The sequence below is a fragment of the Alligator sinensis genome, unplaced genomic scaffold, assembly GCF_000455745.1.
Source record: "Alligator sinensis unplaced genomic scaffold, ASM45574v1 scaffold331_1, whole genome shotgun sequence".
Classification (NCBI taxonomy): domain Eukaryota; kingdom Metazoa; phylum Chordata; order Crocodylia; family Alligatoridae; genus Alligator; species Alligator sinensis.
In genome coordinates, this window is record NW_005842033.1 from 2,400,813 (window position 1) to 2,414,050 (window position 13,238).

Genomic DNA, 13,238 nt, shown 5'->3' on the forward strand with positions numbered 1-13,238 from the left:
CCATGCTATTACATAAGAATACATTTAAAGTACCCTTAATTCATAAACTGGTATGGGCTCCTTTAAGAAAACTGGCGTTGGGATGAGATATACTTCAAAGCAGAATGCTGCACTAAGATGTGCTGCTTTGATGTGCAGCTGCTGATCCAGACAAATTTTGGAGCCCAAACTAGCATATGAATCTGCTCTACTTTAAAAGAAAATGTTTCAGATGCCAGTTTTGACTCATTTTTTTTAAAATTGCTGTCTGGATCGACTGTACTTCAAAGTGGAACAACTTAAACCAGCTTTCCACTTTGAAGAACAACTAATCCTGATACAGGTTTTCTTAGAGACCAAAACTGGCATCTGACCTGACTAATATTTCTCCTCTCTCTCAGCACATTTTTATTCCTCTTTCGAGCCTTTCCTCTTTTTCTGTTCTCTGAAAAACAGTGTGGTAGCCACTGTCTTGTTAGCCTGCAATAGTTCAGGGGTATAAGGAAGGTGAATAAGGTTTTGTCCACACTAGGCTGCTTCTGCTGCCAGAAGCTCAGGTGGAAAGCAACAGCTGTTATAGCAGGGGTGGGCAATTATTTTGACTGGAGGGCCACTTAACAAGTTTAGGTAAGCTGTTGAGGGCCACAAGGGTAGACCTGCCCCTTGACGGGTGCCCCTCCCCTGGTCGCCATCTTGGAACCAGAAGCCTCCCTCCTGCCTGTGTCTAGCAGTGCAGTGGGGAAGAGAGTAGTAGGGGAACAGAGGCTTCTGCCACATGGACTTGGCAGCCAATCAAGGGTAGCCCAGCCACTTGGCAGTGCTCTGCAACTGCCAGCATCTGGGGGAGCCTGTGGGCCTGCTGACAGGCATGCGGGAGTGCCCACAACCTGCTGGTCTCAGCCAGTGCAGGCACCATGCCTGCCCACACACCAAAGGGAAAACATGTGTTCTGTTTGCTCCCAAACTAACCTACACCACTTACAGAAACCCACATAGGATCCCACCTCAGGGATCATCTGTTTGAACATCTGTACTTAGCCACAGTGGATAGAGCCACAGTTTTGCTGGCAGAACCTGGCAAACTACGTAGTGAGGACTGGGGTTAATTTACCCTAAAAGGGTTCCCAAAGTAAATAAATTATGCTGAACAGCATAATGAATTGACCAATGCCCATTAGGTTTTAGCTGAAGTTTGTTAGTGAATAATATTTTGAACCCTCCATGTAATAAAAAATGGTTCTAGCAAGTTTCAACAGGTGGTGATACAAACTGCATAGCATGGAATGATAACATGAAATGGATGAGTGTTTAAAAAGTAGTTGAGTGCAACAAATTCTTTTAAAACTTCAGTAGTATCTTCCAAGTTTCCCCTGTTTTGGATATGCCAGATTTAACTGTATTCACATTTGAACAAACTTACTCCAGCATTTCATTTTTCAGAAAAGTACCTACTGAAAGATGCCTAAGGGAGGCCTCACCTGTAGTACTGTGTCCAGTTTTGAGCCCCACACTCCAAAAAGGATTTGGACAGTTTAGAAAGAACCCAATGCAGAGCAACAAAAATGATTAGGGGCCTGAGAAGCAAGACTTATGAGAAAGGTGAAAAGAACTAGGGTTATTTAGTCTGGGGAAGAGAAGCCTGAGGTGCGATTTGATTACAGTCTTCAAATACGTGGTCAATTACAGAGAGGAGGGGATGGGCTTTACCTGGTGGCCATAGTGGACTGGATTAGGAAAAATGGCCTCCAACTGTATCAGGGGAAATTTTGGTTGAAAATTAGGAGGAACCTTCTGACAATGAGGGTGGTAAAGCATTGAAACAAGTTACCTAGAGAGACTTCATCCTTGGAAGTTTTCAGGAGTAGGCTAGACAGACACTAGCATGGGATGGTTTCATCAGGGGTGATCCTGCCTCAAGCAGGTAGCTGGATTAGTTGATTTTCTGAGAGCCCTTCCAGCCCTACTTCCCTATAATCCTATGATCATAGCATTTCATGAATGAATTTTTGTCTTTAAAGCATAGATGTGAAGTGCCATTTGGAAGTACCTTGTTGAAGAAAAAGGATGAAACTGGAAGTAAATCACCATCTCATCAGGACATGAGTAGGAACGGGTACTGGGGAGCCTGTTACTCTGGGAAGCCTGAAGGCTGTTCTGTCATAGGTGTAAAAGAATTAATTTTACCTCCTTTTCCTGTGAAAATCTCTAGCGTTCAGCTTAGTAACTCAAGCTAGGAGCTGAAGAGAGAGAAGGGACTAAAAAACAATCATTATTATTTGGACTTACTTAGACAAAACCAGATACTGTAACTTGTTCTTCACATTGATTGTAATGATGGTATTGGCTAAATGTTATTGTATGCAAATAAATACCCCAGAAAACAAATCTTTAACAAACTGAAAGGATTCTCCTGTTGGAAGCTCATGGTCCTACCACAAGATACTCAGTTTTATTGAGTTCTATTTGCAGACAACTTATTAACTCCATCTGGAGTAACCCCCTGAAAAGAGGGCACTATGTTGAACAGTCCTGAGGAGGGAATTTTAGAAACAGCTACCCTGGGGAAGAAAGCTTAGTGAATGAAAAGGAAAAAACAAAATCTTTAGAAAAGGATAAGCACTGAACCTGCATAGAAGGTATGAATGTATCTGAAAGAGGCTAAGTCACTTCCTTACATTTTGTGGATGTCAGATTTGAGATTCTGGGGTCTCAAGTGCAAGGCACTCATAGTGACAACTGAAGTCAGTGGGATCTGTTCTTTGAGCATTTAAATGCTTGGAAGTATCTCAGATTGGGCACCCAAAATCACTGGACACCTTTGAACTTTATCTCTATGCCTCAGCTCTTTACCTCTAAAATGGGAATATTATCATCCCTTCATCAGAGATGGGTATTTGCCAATAATTAATGTTGGTAAAGCACTTGGAGGGTATTGTGATGAGTTCCACTGAAAAGCCCATGAGGAAGCAAAACAATTAACAGTTCTGTCTCCAAACCAAGGTTTGAACAGTGCAAAGGACATAAGAAAATATGAATAAAATAAAATATTAAATAGCTGCTTAATCAGTCAGCACAGTCCCTGTGGTGCACCTAACTGAACAGTCAACAAGTAATTAAGAGAGTATCATAAACCAGATTCACATGGGGTCAGACTTACAGTTTTATAGGCAGCCTTTAGTTTTGCAACTCCTAACTTATTAAAGATTGACTTTGCAAGTATAAATTATTATTTACCATTTTTATGTAATATATGATATTATATACAGTTTTGGTATCATGTAAAATTGCACCATGAAGAGTTTTTAATCTCTGCCCAAACTGTGCTGACAAAAATAGAAATAATGGTTGTACATTTAGTGAAAGAAGCTCCCATTTCTTGTTCAATAACTTTATAGTGAGGAACCACTGGACAATGATCAGCTTTTTATTTATACAGGTCATAAGGCATGTCAGGTTGGTGATCTGCTCTTGGCAGGAAGCCCTTAATTAGAAAATTCCTAGAGAGATCTCCAGCTCCCAGTAGGTGCTTATTAAGATCTAAAGACAAAAGGAGTTAGCAGAAAAGTCTGAAGAATGGAGGAAGAATTCAGGATATCTTGTCAGGCAAAAACCACTTGTAAGGCAAGAAAGCATTGAGTGGTAATCAAGATGGGATGCTGGATGAATGAAAGTTTGTCAGTTCTCTTATTAGTGAGTATCTTCAATATTAAAAACCCCTAATTGAATATATGCATAAATATTTTAAGCTTGTTTAAAAGACTTTTTATGGCTTGGTTACAGTAATACTCCCAAGTTAAATGTAAAACTTGCTATAAAATATTCAACAGCCTTTTTATAACTAGATTTAAAACAATTTAAAGTCATATTATCTTATTTTGAATTATTTTTAAGTTGTATTTTAAATCTCAGATAACAGAAATAGTGGTTTGTAATTGTATTTGAAACCTGTGAATTATTTTCGGGGAGTGGGGGGGTTCAGTGGATTGGGACAGGCAATGCATCCAACTCTACTTTTGAAAGTCTTCACTTTTCATTTTTATGCCTTTTGTGAACACAAGCAGTCCCATGATAAGTCTTTTACCTAAGATCAAGTTTCTAGCACATAGTAAGTGCTGGATATGTCTCCTGTCAAGCAATTGTAGTACTGTATTTGCTCATTCTCGTAGTCATTTTCCACTTCTAACACCTGTAATCTAGCCCTGTGTTTCATGCTGATAGTGAAGTATTTTGCGGTCATTTTAAAGAAAAACCACAACTGATTTAACATGTAGTAAACTGTCATTGGTGACATTAATAGGAGACTTGTCTTCATTATAGCTGGTGTGGCTGGGATTGAATTTATATTTGTTTATTGACACATTCTACTGGTATGAAGAAGAGGATGCTTACACTTATACACGGGTTATGCTGGGGGTAAGTATGAGTTTGATAAATACCTTCTCAAGCAAGAATATTAATACCATGCATACTTTATCAGCAGCCTGCACTGCATTAATTTTTCTGGTATTGTAACAGTAATGTTTTCATTTGAAAAAATTATGTTTAATGAGTTTCCTTTCTATTTCTTCTTCCCCCTTCTACATTTATAATATTTTTTATACTGTTATGTGTACAGTCAGCACTGGCTTGTGCAAGAGCTTCTGCAACGTGCCTGAATTTTAATTGCATGTTAATCCTGTTACCAGTCAGTAGAAACCTTATTTCGTTCATAAGGGGAACCAGCATTGTAAGTACAATTTCTGTTTTTATTTCTATAATTCAACAATGATGTCTATACCAGAAACTTCAAAGAAATGTAATTGTCAGTAGGGAATTCTGTATACTGTTTCCTAGTTATAACTTTAAATTAACATATGTCCCATGATTACAAGGAAAAAAATATTTGTAGTAAAACTCACAAAAGAAAAACACTATTTTGGGGTTGGGTTATGCATAGTTTGGTATTGTGAAGTGGTTTGCATATACACTCAAGTGGCAAGCTGAACAAGAAGAAGAAAATGAAACTCATATTAATAGAGATCCCTGATTTGTGTCCGTGTGTCCATTCACTTACTACTGTCCAGAAGCAAAATGAAAGCCAAAGGGGAAAGTACATATGGAAGAACTTCATGAATATAATAAGGATAATGTTTAAATCCTTTTTTCCTAGCATATACACAATCTCCACTCATGTCCTTCCCTACCCTTATATCGTAAGCCTGACTTCCACTGAGGGCAAAATAATGTGCCTACGGTTTATGCCATAGCTTCTCCTTGCAATAGAATATAAAACTTGGGCTTGACATTATTGTTTGAAAAAAAACAAATACAAATTGAAGGAGTGTTGGGGTGAGCTTGTAGCTGTGATGTGCCACACATCCTTCTTGGACCAAGTATTTTTATGTGTGGTACCTTTTAATGGACCTTTTATTGGGCACATCTGCACAAGACTTTTACTACACAGTTGACTAATTAGGTGCACAGTAAATGTCTCAGCATCTACACATGTACCCCTATTAGGGTGGAGTAAACTAATTTACTTTGCAGCATGATAGTACCATATTTCATGCTGTATAGGTTGACATGGTGTATAGGTCAATCCCAGCTTTCCAATCTGAAAGGTAAGGATTTTCATAGGCACAGCATATAAATCAGGGCCAGGCTTGGTGCTCAGCTGACACAGCCCCATCCCCTGCAAGCAGCACTGCCAGTGTGGCTTGCAGGTGATGGGGCTGCACCAGCCAAGCTTGGCCCTGTCCCTGTCCCTGTCCCCTGTGAGTGGCACCAACTCACTGAGCTCAGCGCTGCTCACAGGGGATAGGGATAGGGATGGAGTGGGGCTGGGCTCAGTAACCAGCTGGCACAGCCTCCACTCTGCCAGTGCCACTCACAGGGGATGAGGCCACACCAGACAAGTACCAAGCCCAGCCCCATCCCTGTCCCCATCCCCTGTGAGCAGCACCTGGCAACTACACAGTTAGTCCAATAAAAGATATCACATACAAAAAAAATCCTTGCCTAAATACAATTGAGTCATTCTCATCCCTCAAATTAGTATAAAAGTCATGAGTTTATAAAATAAGTGCTTAGTGGTTCTTCTTTGTCTTGTTTAGCCCTTCTGGTACATGAGGTTTATGTTTCAAGAAATACTTACACAAATCAGGGGCTGCGTCTACACGAGACTCTAACTGCTCAGTCATTACTGCACAGTCATTTAGTACTTGTATAAACAAGTACTAAATGTCCGCACACTAACCCGAATTGCTGTGCAGTAGCACCAACAAACAGCTTTTTTGGGGACACTACTGCACAGTAGTCCCGAGACTACTTTGCAGTAGCATCACGTCAAGGGTTCTGCCACACAACACTACTCATCAGTAGTCTCGGGCTACTGCGCAGTCCGCATCTCATGTAGATGCTGCCAGGAAGACTTAAAGGAGAAGGCAAACAAACAAACATTGCTAGTTTTGCAATAAAATCATGAGTTGGCAACACTATAGCTATTTGTAGATCCTGCTGTGCCTTGTGGAAAGACTTAAAAAGTCAAGATCACAGTCTAAATCAATAACTGATTCCCCCTGATTTCTACAATCACAACTTGCCCAAGAATACTGAAACCCTGTGAGAAACCCCTGAATAACTCTCATCACTATGGGCACAGACAGAAGTGCAGTGTCCTGCTGTAACTGAGAACACTTTGCGGAAAGCGTTCTGAGTTGCAACAATCCCCCAGGCCAAACAGAAGATCACCATTGGTTCTAGTGGGGAGGGAAATCTCTGCAGCCGGTTTCCCCTAGCAATGACCCCTGCTCCCTGCCAGCTTGCACTGTTTTCAGAATGGGAGGGGGAACGGGAGCAGAGGGATCTTGTTCTAAGAGTTCCCCAGTCAGAGCTGGATGGTGGGATATGTTAACTGGAGCCCCCCTCCCTCCCCACCTCAGCGGGGCTCCAATGCACCCAACCCCACCCTCCAGTGAGGGTTGAAAAATACCCCAAACCAAATTCTCTCTACTCCCTTTCCCCTCTCCCATTCTGAAAACAGCTTGGAGGTTGGGAGGCAAGTGCACACAAATTACAGAAGATGCTATGTTTTGAAACATCTTCCTCTGAACCCTCATGCAACAAGGGTCCATATTTTCACCTGATCAGCTATTTTTTAAGTGGTCTGCAGCTGTGCACTTGTTTGGTCACTGCTATAGACTGCTTTCTGTGGCCAGATTGGGCAAAGATTGTCACTTCTGTCAGCACCCTATGTTCCTGATGCCTAAACACAAAATTTCCAATCAATTCCTTCATTCTATTTTGATTAAAGGAAAGTATTGAACCTGACTGATCCACCTTCTAAACTATAAGTTTGCAATTATAAATGGAGCTAACTCTTAAAATATTTTGGGGGGGGTGTTTTTTTGTTAAGTGTGGAAGACGGGCATTAAGGAGACAACTTGACAAAAACCTCGCGTTTCACAAGGTGGTTGCCTATGGAATAGCTGTAAATGCAAGTAAGCTTGCCATTTCTTTGGCATTGTCTTTAATTGTTGTGAATTGTATAGTGATTCTACTTCATGTTAAAATCCCTATAACTTTAGATACACTCCTGCTCAAGCATGATCATTTGGTGGGTGAAACTTAAAATAGTCACTTTGTTCTTAAAATGGTTACAAAGAGACGGGAAAGGAGGTAGAACATATATCTTGCCATCTGTTACAATCACTTCCTTATCTGTCATATCCATTCATATATCAGAGTTCACTTTAAGCATAAACCAGATTTCTAGAAAATGCAACATTGTTTCTTTAATTAACAAACCCAGGAATATAAATTACCTAACTGCTATTTGGTGTATAATTTGTTATACTCCAAGAAAGAAGCAAAATTGTACAGTCAAACCTTTTGTCTTATATTTTACATTTTTGTAAAAATGTTTACTGATGTATTTAAATGAACAGTTGTGAAAGTGTAGCAGAAAATAACTACTTTAAGGCTTTAATAATTACAGAAATATACACAGCAGCTGATGTCAAGTGACAGAAAGCACCATTCTCTAGAGAGAAAACAGGTGGATTGTTTTGTGGCAGGTTTTGGAGTTTTTGGAAGAGAGAATAGACAAGCAGATGATATAATTGAAAAAGAAATTAAAGGGACATCAGAAGAATAAGCCCTCAAAAGCAAGTGAGAGAAATATTTTGTTTGGGAAATACTTTATCAATGCATAGGCAAATAATTTGTTTCCTTTACATTAAAAAGGACCATAAAAATCACCTGTTTAAAAAGAAAAAAAATTCTGCAGAAACTTCAGATGCTAAAAATTCAATCTGCATATGGTGTGGAAAATCATATTATCATGTTTGTATGAAAGCAGGTAGCCAGAAGTAAAATGTTTCTTTTATAATATTTAGCAATGTCAAGATGTACAGAGAGAAATCTTGATTTTTTTTTTTCATGACAAAAGACGTTATATGCAGTAGCTGGCTAAAGAATCAGCTACTGAACAAGACTGTTAAAGACTGTTACAAGTTAGTAAAGTGAATTATCTCTCCTTCATGATCAATGCATTTAAATCTGATAGTAGAACAGCAAACCAATTTATAGAGAAGATCACAGCGCTTATAATTTTCACAAATGAATCTGTAGGTCTCTTTTATAATAAAAAGCCAGGAATATGTGTCTTGGTTTTCCATGTGGTATTTTTAGCATATTCATTTACCAGCACGCTAAAAATAATTAGAGCAACATTAACATTCTTATCTTGCTTCTCAAACAGTAGACTATCATTATAGAGGTGTATATGCCTTGAAAAAAGTACATCTGTGTCTTTAATTTTTCATCAATTATTATACAAATTCAACTGCAGGCTTTAATTGGCCAGGTCATAATGTGATATAATTAGAGACTGGTGGAAGTAGGCAAGTTGGAGGAAAGCGAGAGTAAACAATGTTATCTATAATCAAGGGCATCATTGAAAATTCAGTAAAGGGAATTCTGCTTAGTTCGGCTTCCTGCCTTTCTGCATGCTTGTCTATGATAAGAGCTGCCTGGGAGTTATTCGCCCACTAATAAATCTTCCTTATAGACCTTCAGCTCTACTAGAATAAAATCATAGTTTCACAGACTCTCAATATGATCAATGAAAATCATTCTAGACTTTCTAACTCAAATGGGACTTTTCAGTCAAAAGGCAGTACCTTGAATATAAAGAGCTTAATAATAGATGAGTAAATAGTGTTTCAGAGAAAGCAATATTTCATACTAGGTCATTTTCATCTTTGAAAGAAAATAAATGTATATATTTATAAAATGCTTTCTAAAGCATTATTTGTAATGTAAAGGACAGTATTAGATTAGTTTATTAGTGATTAGTTTTTGAGCACTTACAGCTAACCTAAAATGGGTTAATTATTATTGTTGTTGTTGTTATAATTTCTAATATATAAAGAATACTTGAAAAGATAGCTTTTTCTTCTACTTTTTTACATTTAAAACCTACTTTCTTTCCTGAAGAAGGTTTATATGTAGGTAAGGCTACAAGACCTCAGGGGTTATGATACCATAAGAAAGAGAAATTCAAGCGGCTAAAAGGGAAAAAAAAGATTTATTTAGTTAATTTGTTTGAAAAACAGGCTTTCCTCCTACATAAAACTTCAACATTGTATCAGTCCAGAAATTAGCACTTTGCTAAAGCCTGAAAATTTGTTTGCTTTGTTCTGGGCAAATATTGTTTTTTGGGAGAAGAGATTATTTGCATGAAGATATTTTATTTAGTTCAAACCCCATTCTTACTGGTTTCCAAGACTGCAGAAACCAAAAATTGCAGAAAATGTTCTATCAAACTCTATTTTCAATCATGCCATTTACAGCTCTGCTAGTGCATGCCTCTTTAGGTCACAACTCGTGACAAATACTTGGAAGAAAAAAATCTATTAATAAAAAACCCCCTATCCAAGCAGACTAAAAATGCTTCAATTTCAGTTCTAGTTTTGTCCTTCAGCAAAAAACAGGCAAAATAAGATTTGATATTCCTAGTATTTCTATGGGGGAAAAGTTACAAAAGCCCTCTACATCTATCACCTTTTTCAGCACAAAACTATATTTGGGTAGAAGTTTAAGCAAATTCTAAAAATAGGTGTTTAAAATTAAATCCATACGGATAAGCTACAAGTGATATCGTGGTTATTCTTAGATATTGGTTCCTTTAGTTACATATTTTTGTTTAATAAGAAATATGTTTTGATTTAAAATTCAAAAGGAAGAATCCACAGCAGAATTAAGTATAGTATGCACCAGAAAGCCAGGAGCGGTGGTAGTAGTACAAAATGTTGGGTAAGTTTGCTGTAGAGTTCATTTGGGGTTTTGGTGAGGCCATACAAAGCTATTGATTTCTGTAAGGTTACAGAGATCAAGATTTTGACCCTTTGATTTTTATCACACTGGGAATAAGATGATTAATTAGTAGTACTGAACTCCAGTATGACTATTATCTTGGACAGGCGTGCAGAAATAGAGAGGAGGAAATCTTGCCTTCAGATAAACACATGCAATTTCTGTTTAGTTGAATGAGAGCCCTGCATGCTTGACTGAAGGCACAATTGGCTGAACAAGACAAGCTAAATTAACCAGACTTTCAAGAATGTAATTTAATTACACCTCTTTTCATATTTAGGAATATCCACTGTAGGCACCATGCTCTAATTTCAGCCTTTCTACTTTCCACCCTTTCTCCCATAAGAGATATTATTTAAACACAGATGGAAAATTAAAGGTTCATATAAAAATGAATGTGTATTAAGTGTTTCAAGGATTCCCCATTTCACTAAAAATAAAGGACTAAATCCTTCAGTTGCCTGATTAAGGACTCCATAATTTGGTCTAAAATGTATGTTTATTCATTGGAAGGGGAAATCACTGGTAAAAAATAAATCCTAGGTTCAGGATCCTAAGCTTTTGCTCATAACAAATATATTTAAATTGAGTATAATATAAACTATGGTAAACTCAAATTTCAGTAATTTGTATGTTGAGTTCTTGAAAGCACACAGTGAAATCTACACTCTGTAGATCCAGAAGAGCTCCACAAAATGTATGTTAGGTACCTAAAATGTTTTAACAAATTGCAGCATATCTTGTGCCAGATGTTTTAGTCTGCTACAACTATTTTACTTAAAGAAACCACACTGAACATGGAATTTGATGTTTGCCTTACTGTTATTATCCTTCTTTAATTTATTTTCGATGAGCTTATGTTAGTAGTATACAAGAAACCCTTCAGAAATATAAATCTAATAAAATCCAGACCAATATTAAAGAACTTTGAAGATTCAGATAAGACAACATTGTGTATACATTACTTTGAATGTTACTGTTTTTCTGTTTAGGATTATATATATTACCACCTGGCACAAAGCAGCTTGTATGATGTTTTTCAGTCTAGAAGATCTGTGCTGTACCTGTCAGGTACAAGTAGAAACAACTGGCACCCACAACCTGAAAGCTATGACCACAAGTAGTTTTTACTAAGTTTTTACTAAGACTGACAAAATAGACCACAGATACATCTCTGGCTATGGCAGAAGAATAGAACAATATAAAACAATGTTCAAGCAACAGTAACAAAGTATATTAGACAAAGAACAGAAATCTGCTCTCTTTTCAATGAGAGAATGTACGAGTGGGTATTCTAATGTGTTTCCACAACTGAACCACATGCTAAAAGATTACTTCAAATGAGGAAGAGGCTACCCCTATTTAATCCATGGTTTCCCCTTTGAGATTGTCAATTATGTTGCTCGTGTTCTTTGATATGGGCATCCATCTATCCAATAGGAATGGTATTAAGATCACTAACTGATTCAGTTACATCTGTTCAGTAGCCATTAGATTCATGCAGATATGGCATTTAGATCAACCTAACTAAATGCTGATCTGTGCGGACATTCAGGGGGTTTAAATCAGGCCAAAATGAAGGACCCTATCTAAGTTAGTTCACCTGAGTAGGTGAACTTATTTATATCAGAAATGAATTAACCCAATCCAACAAACATCCACACATGTTTAAGAGTGTAGCCCTATGGCTGGAAAAGCCCAGCTGCTGCCTAGGCAATGCTTCTAGATACTCCAAGGAGTGTAGGTAATCCAGTTGGTCCACATTTTGCCAGGAATGCTTCAGGAAAGAGCCCTATTCATATTAGGCATGGAAATTACTCAGTAGCAAAGCTTTAGTTATTTAGTATGTGTTACTTTAGCTATGCACGATACCTAACAGTCAAAGGTCCCTGGCACAGCAGTTAACCAGTTAACCATGCCTTAACTTGTTACCCACCCACATGGTAATGCAATTTATGGCATGATAAAACAAGAAATAAGCCACAAAACTATTAAACGAAAAATATGTGTTGACTTTATAGCTGGTTCCTGTTATGCCATTAATTGGATATGTGGCCAGGCTGATTTGGATTTCCAGCCTCAGGGTGTGGTTCCCACAGCTGGAAGCTCCATCACCTGATCTGGGTTCTCAGTCACAGAGGGGCATCATGTGCCCTCACAGCTGGAAACCCTTTCAGCTGAAGAGGCTCCCAGCTGTGAGGAAGCACATGGTACACCCTCACAGCTAGGAGCTAGAATCAGCTGATGGAGTTTCCAACTGCAGGAGCTTGCTACTTGTCGGTACAGGGGGAACCAAGGGTTATGATTCTGGGCTCCCCCTGCACTGGCAATATGATGTGATGGAATCTGATGCTGAATCCCACAATCATGTCTTCTACCATGCACACAGAAAACAAGAGGAATCAAGACCATAGAAACAAGAGAGAACAGATAGCACTTTTGGTTGCATCAGTAATCTTTAGCAGGCCACAGAATAAAGCACTTCAATATGAATCCAACAGATACCTGTCACTTAGCCTTCCTTTTCAGAGTCTTAGGGGGCTGGGGTAGTGTATGGGTACTATGATGCATGGTTGACAGCCCAGATGTTGCAAATCTGAGGCCATAGCAGAAGCTCATGGTGCAGCCACATCAGATTCCAATGAATCTATGACTTCTGCTAAATACCTTGTCACAAGGAAGGATGGAAAGCCAGAGTTTTCTGCTCCTGTTCCCCAGTTTTCTATCTACCTGCTCTAAAGCCTACCACATAAGAAAGGACTGATGAGACTTAGTTGCCTAACTCCAGGAAGTGGTCCATAGCAAGAAATACTAAATGAAAATAAATACAACCCTCCAATCTGAAGTTAGGTTCCTAATTAAGTTTGAAGGGTGATCCTAAGATCTTCTCAGCATTTCCTGCT

The 13,238-nt window shown here is 38.4% G+C and overlaps 1 protein-coding gene across 1 annotated transcript in view; it reads left to right on the forward strand.

The window, feature by feature from the left end:
- The first annotated feature begins 3,627 nt into the window (after positions 1–3,627).
- NOX3 (NADPH oxidase 3) overlaps positions 3,628–13,238 on the forward strand; it is a 57,362-nt gene continuing 47,751 nt past the window's right edge. The window contains exons 1-4 of the mRNA XM_006022381.2: positions 3,628–3,669; positions 4,297–4,392; positions 4,595–4,705; positions 7,373–7,457. Of these exons, the coding sequence (XP_006022443.1) occupies positions 3,628–3,669; positions 4,297–4,392; positions 4,595–4,705; positions 7,373–7,457 (334 nt within the window). The remainder of the gene's footprint in view (positions 3,670–4,296; positions 4,393–4,594; positions 4,706–7,372; positions 7,458–13,238) is intronic.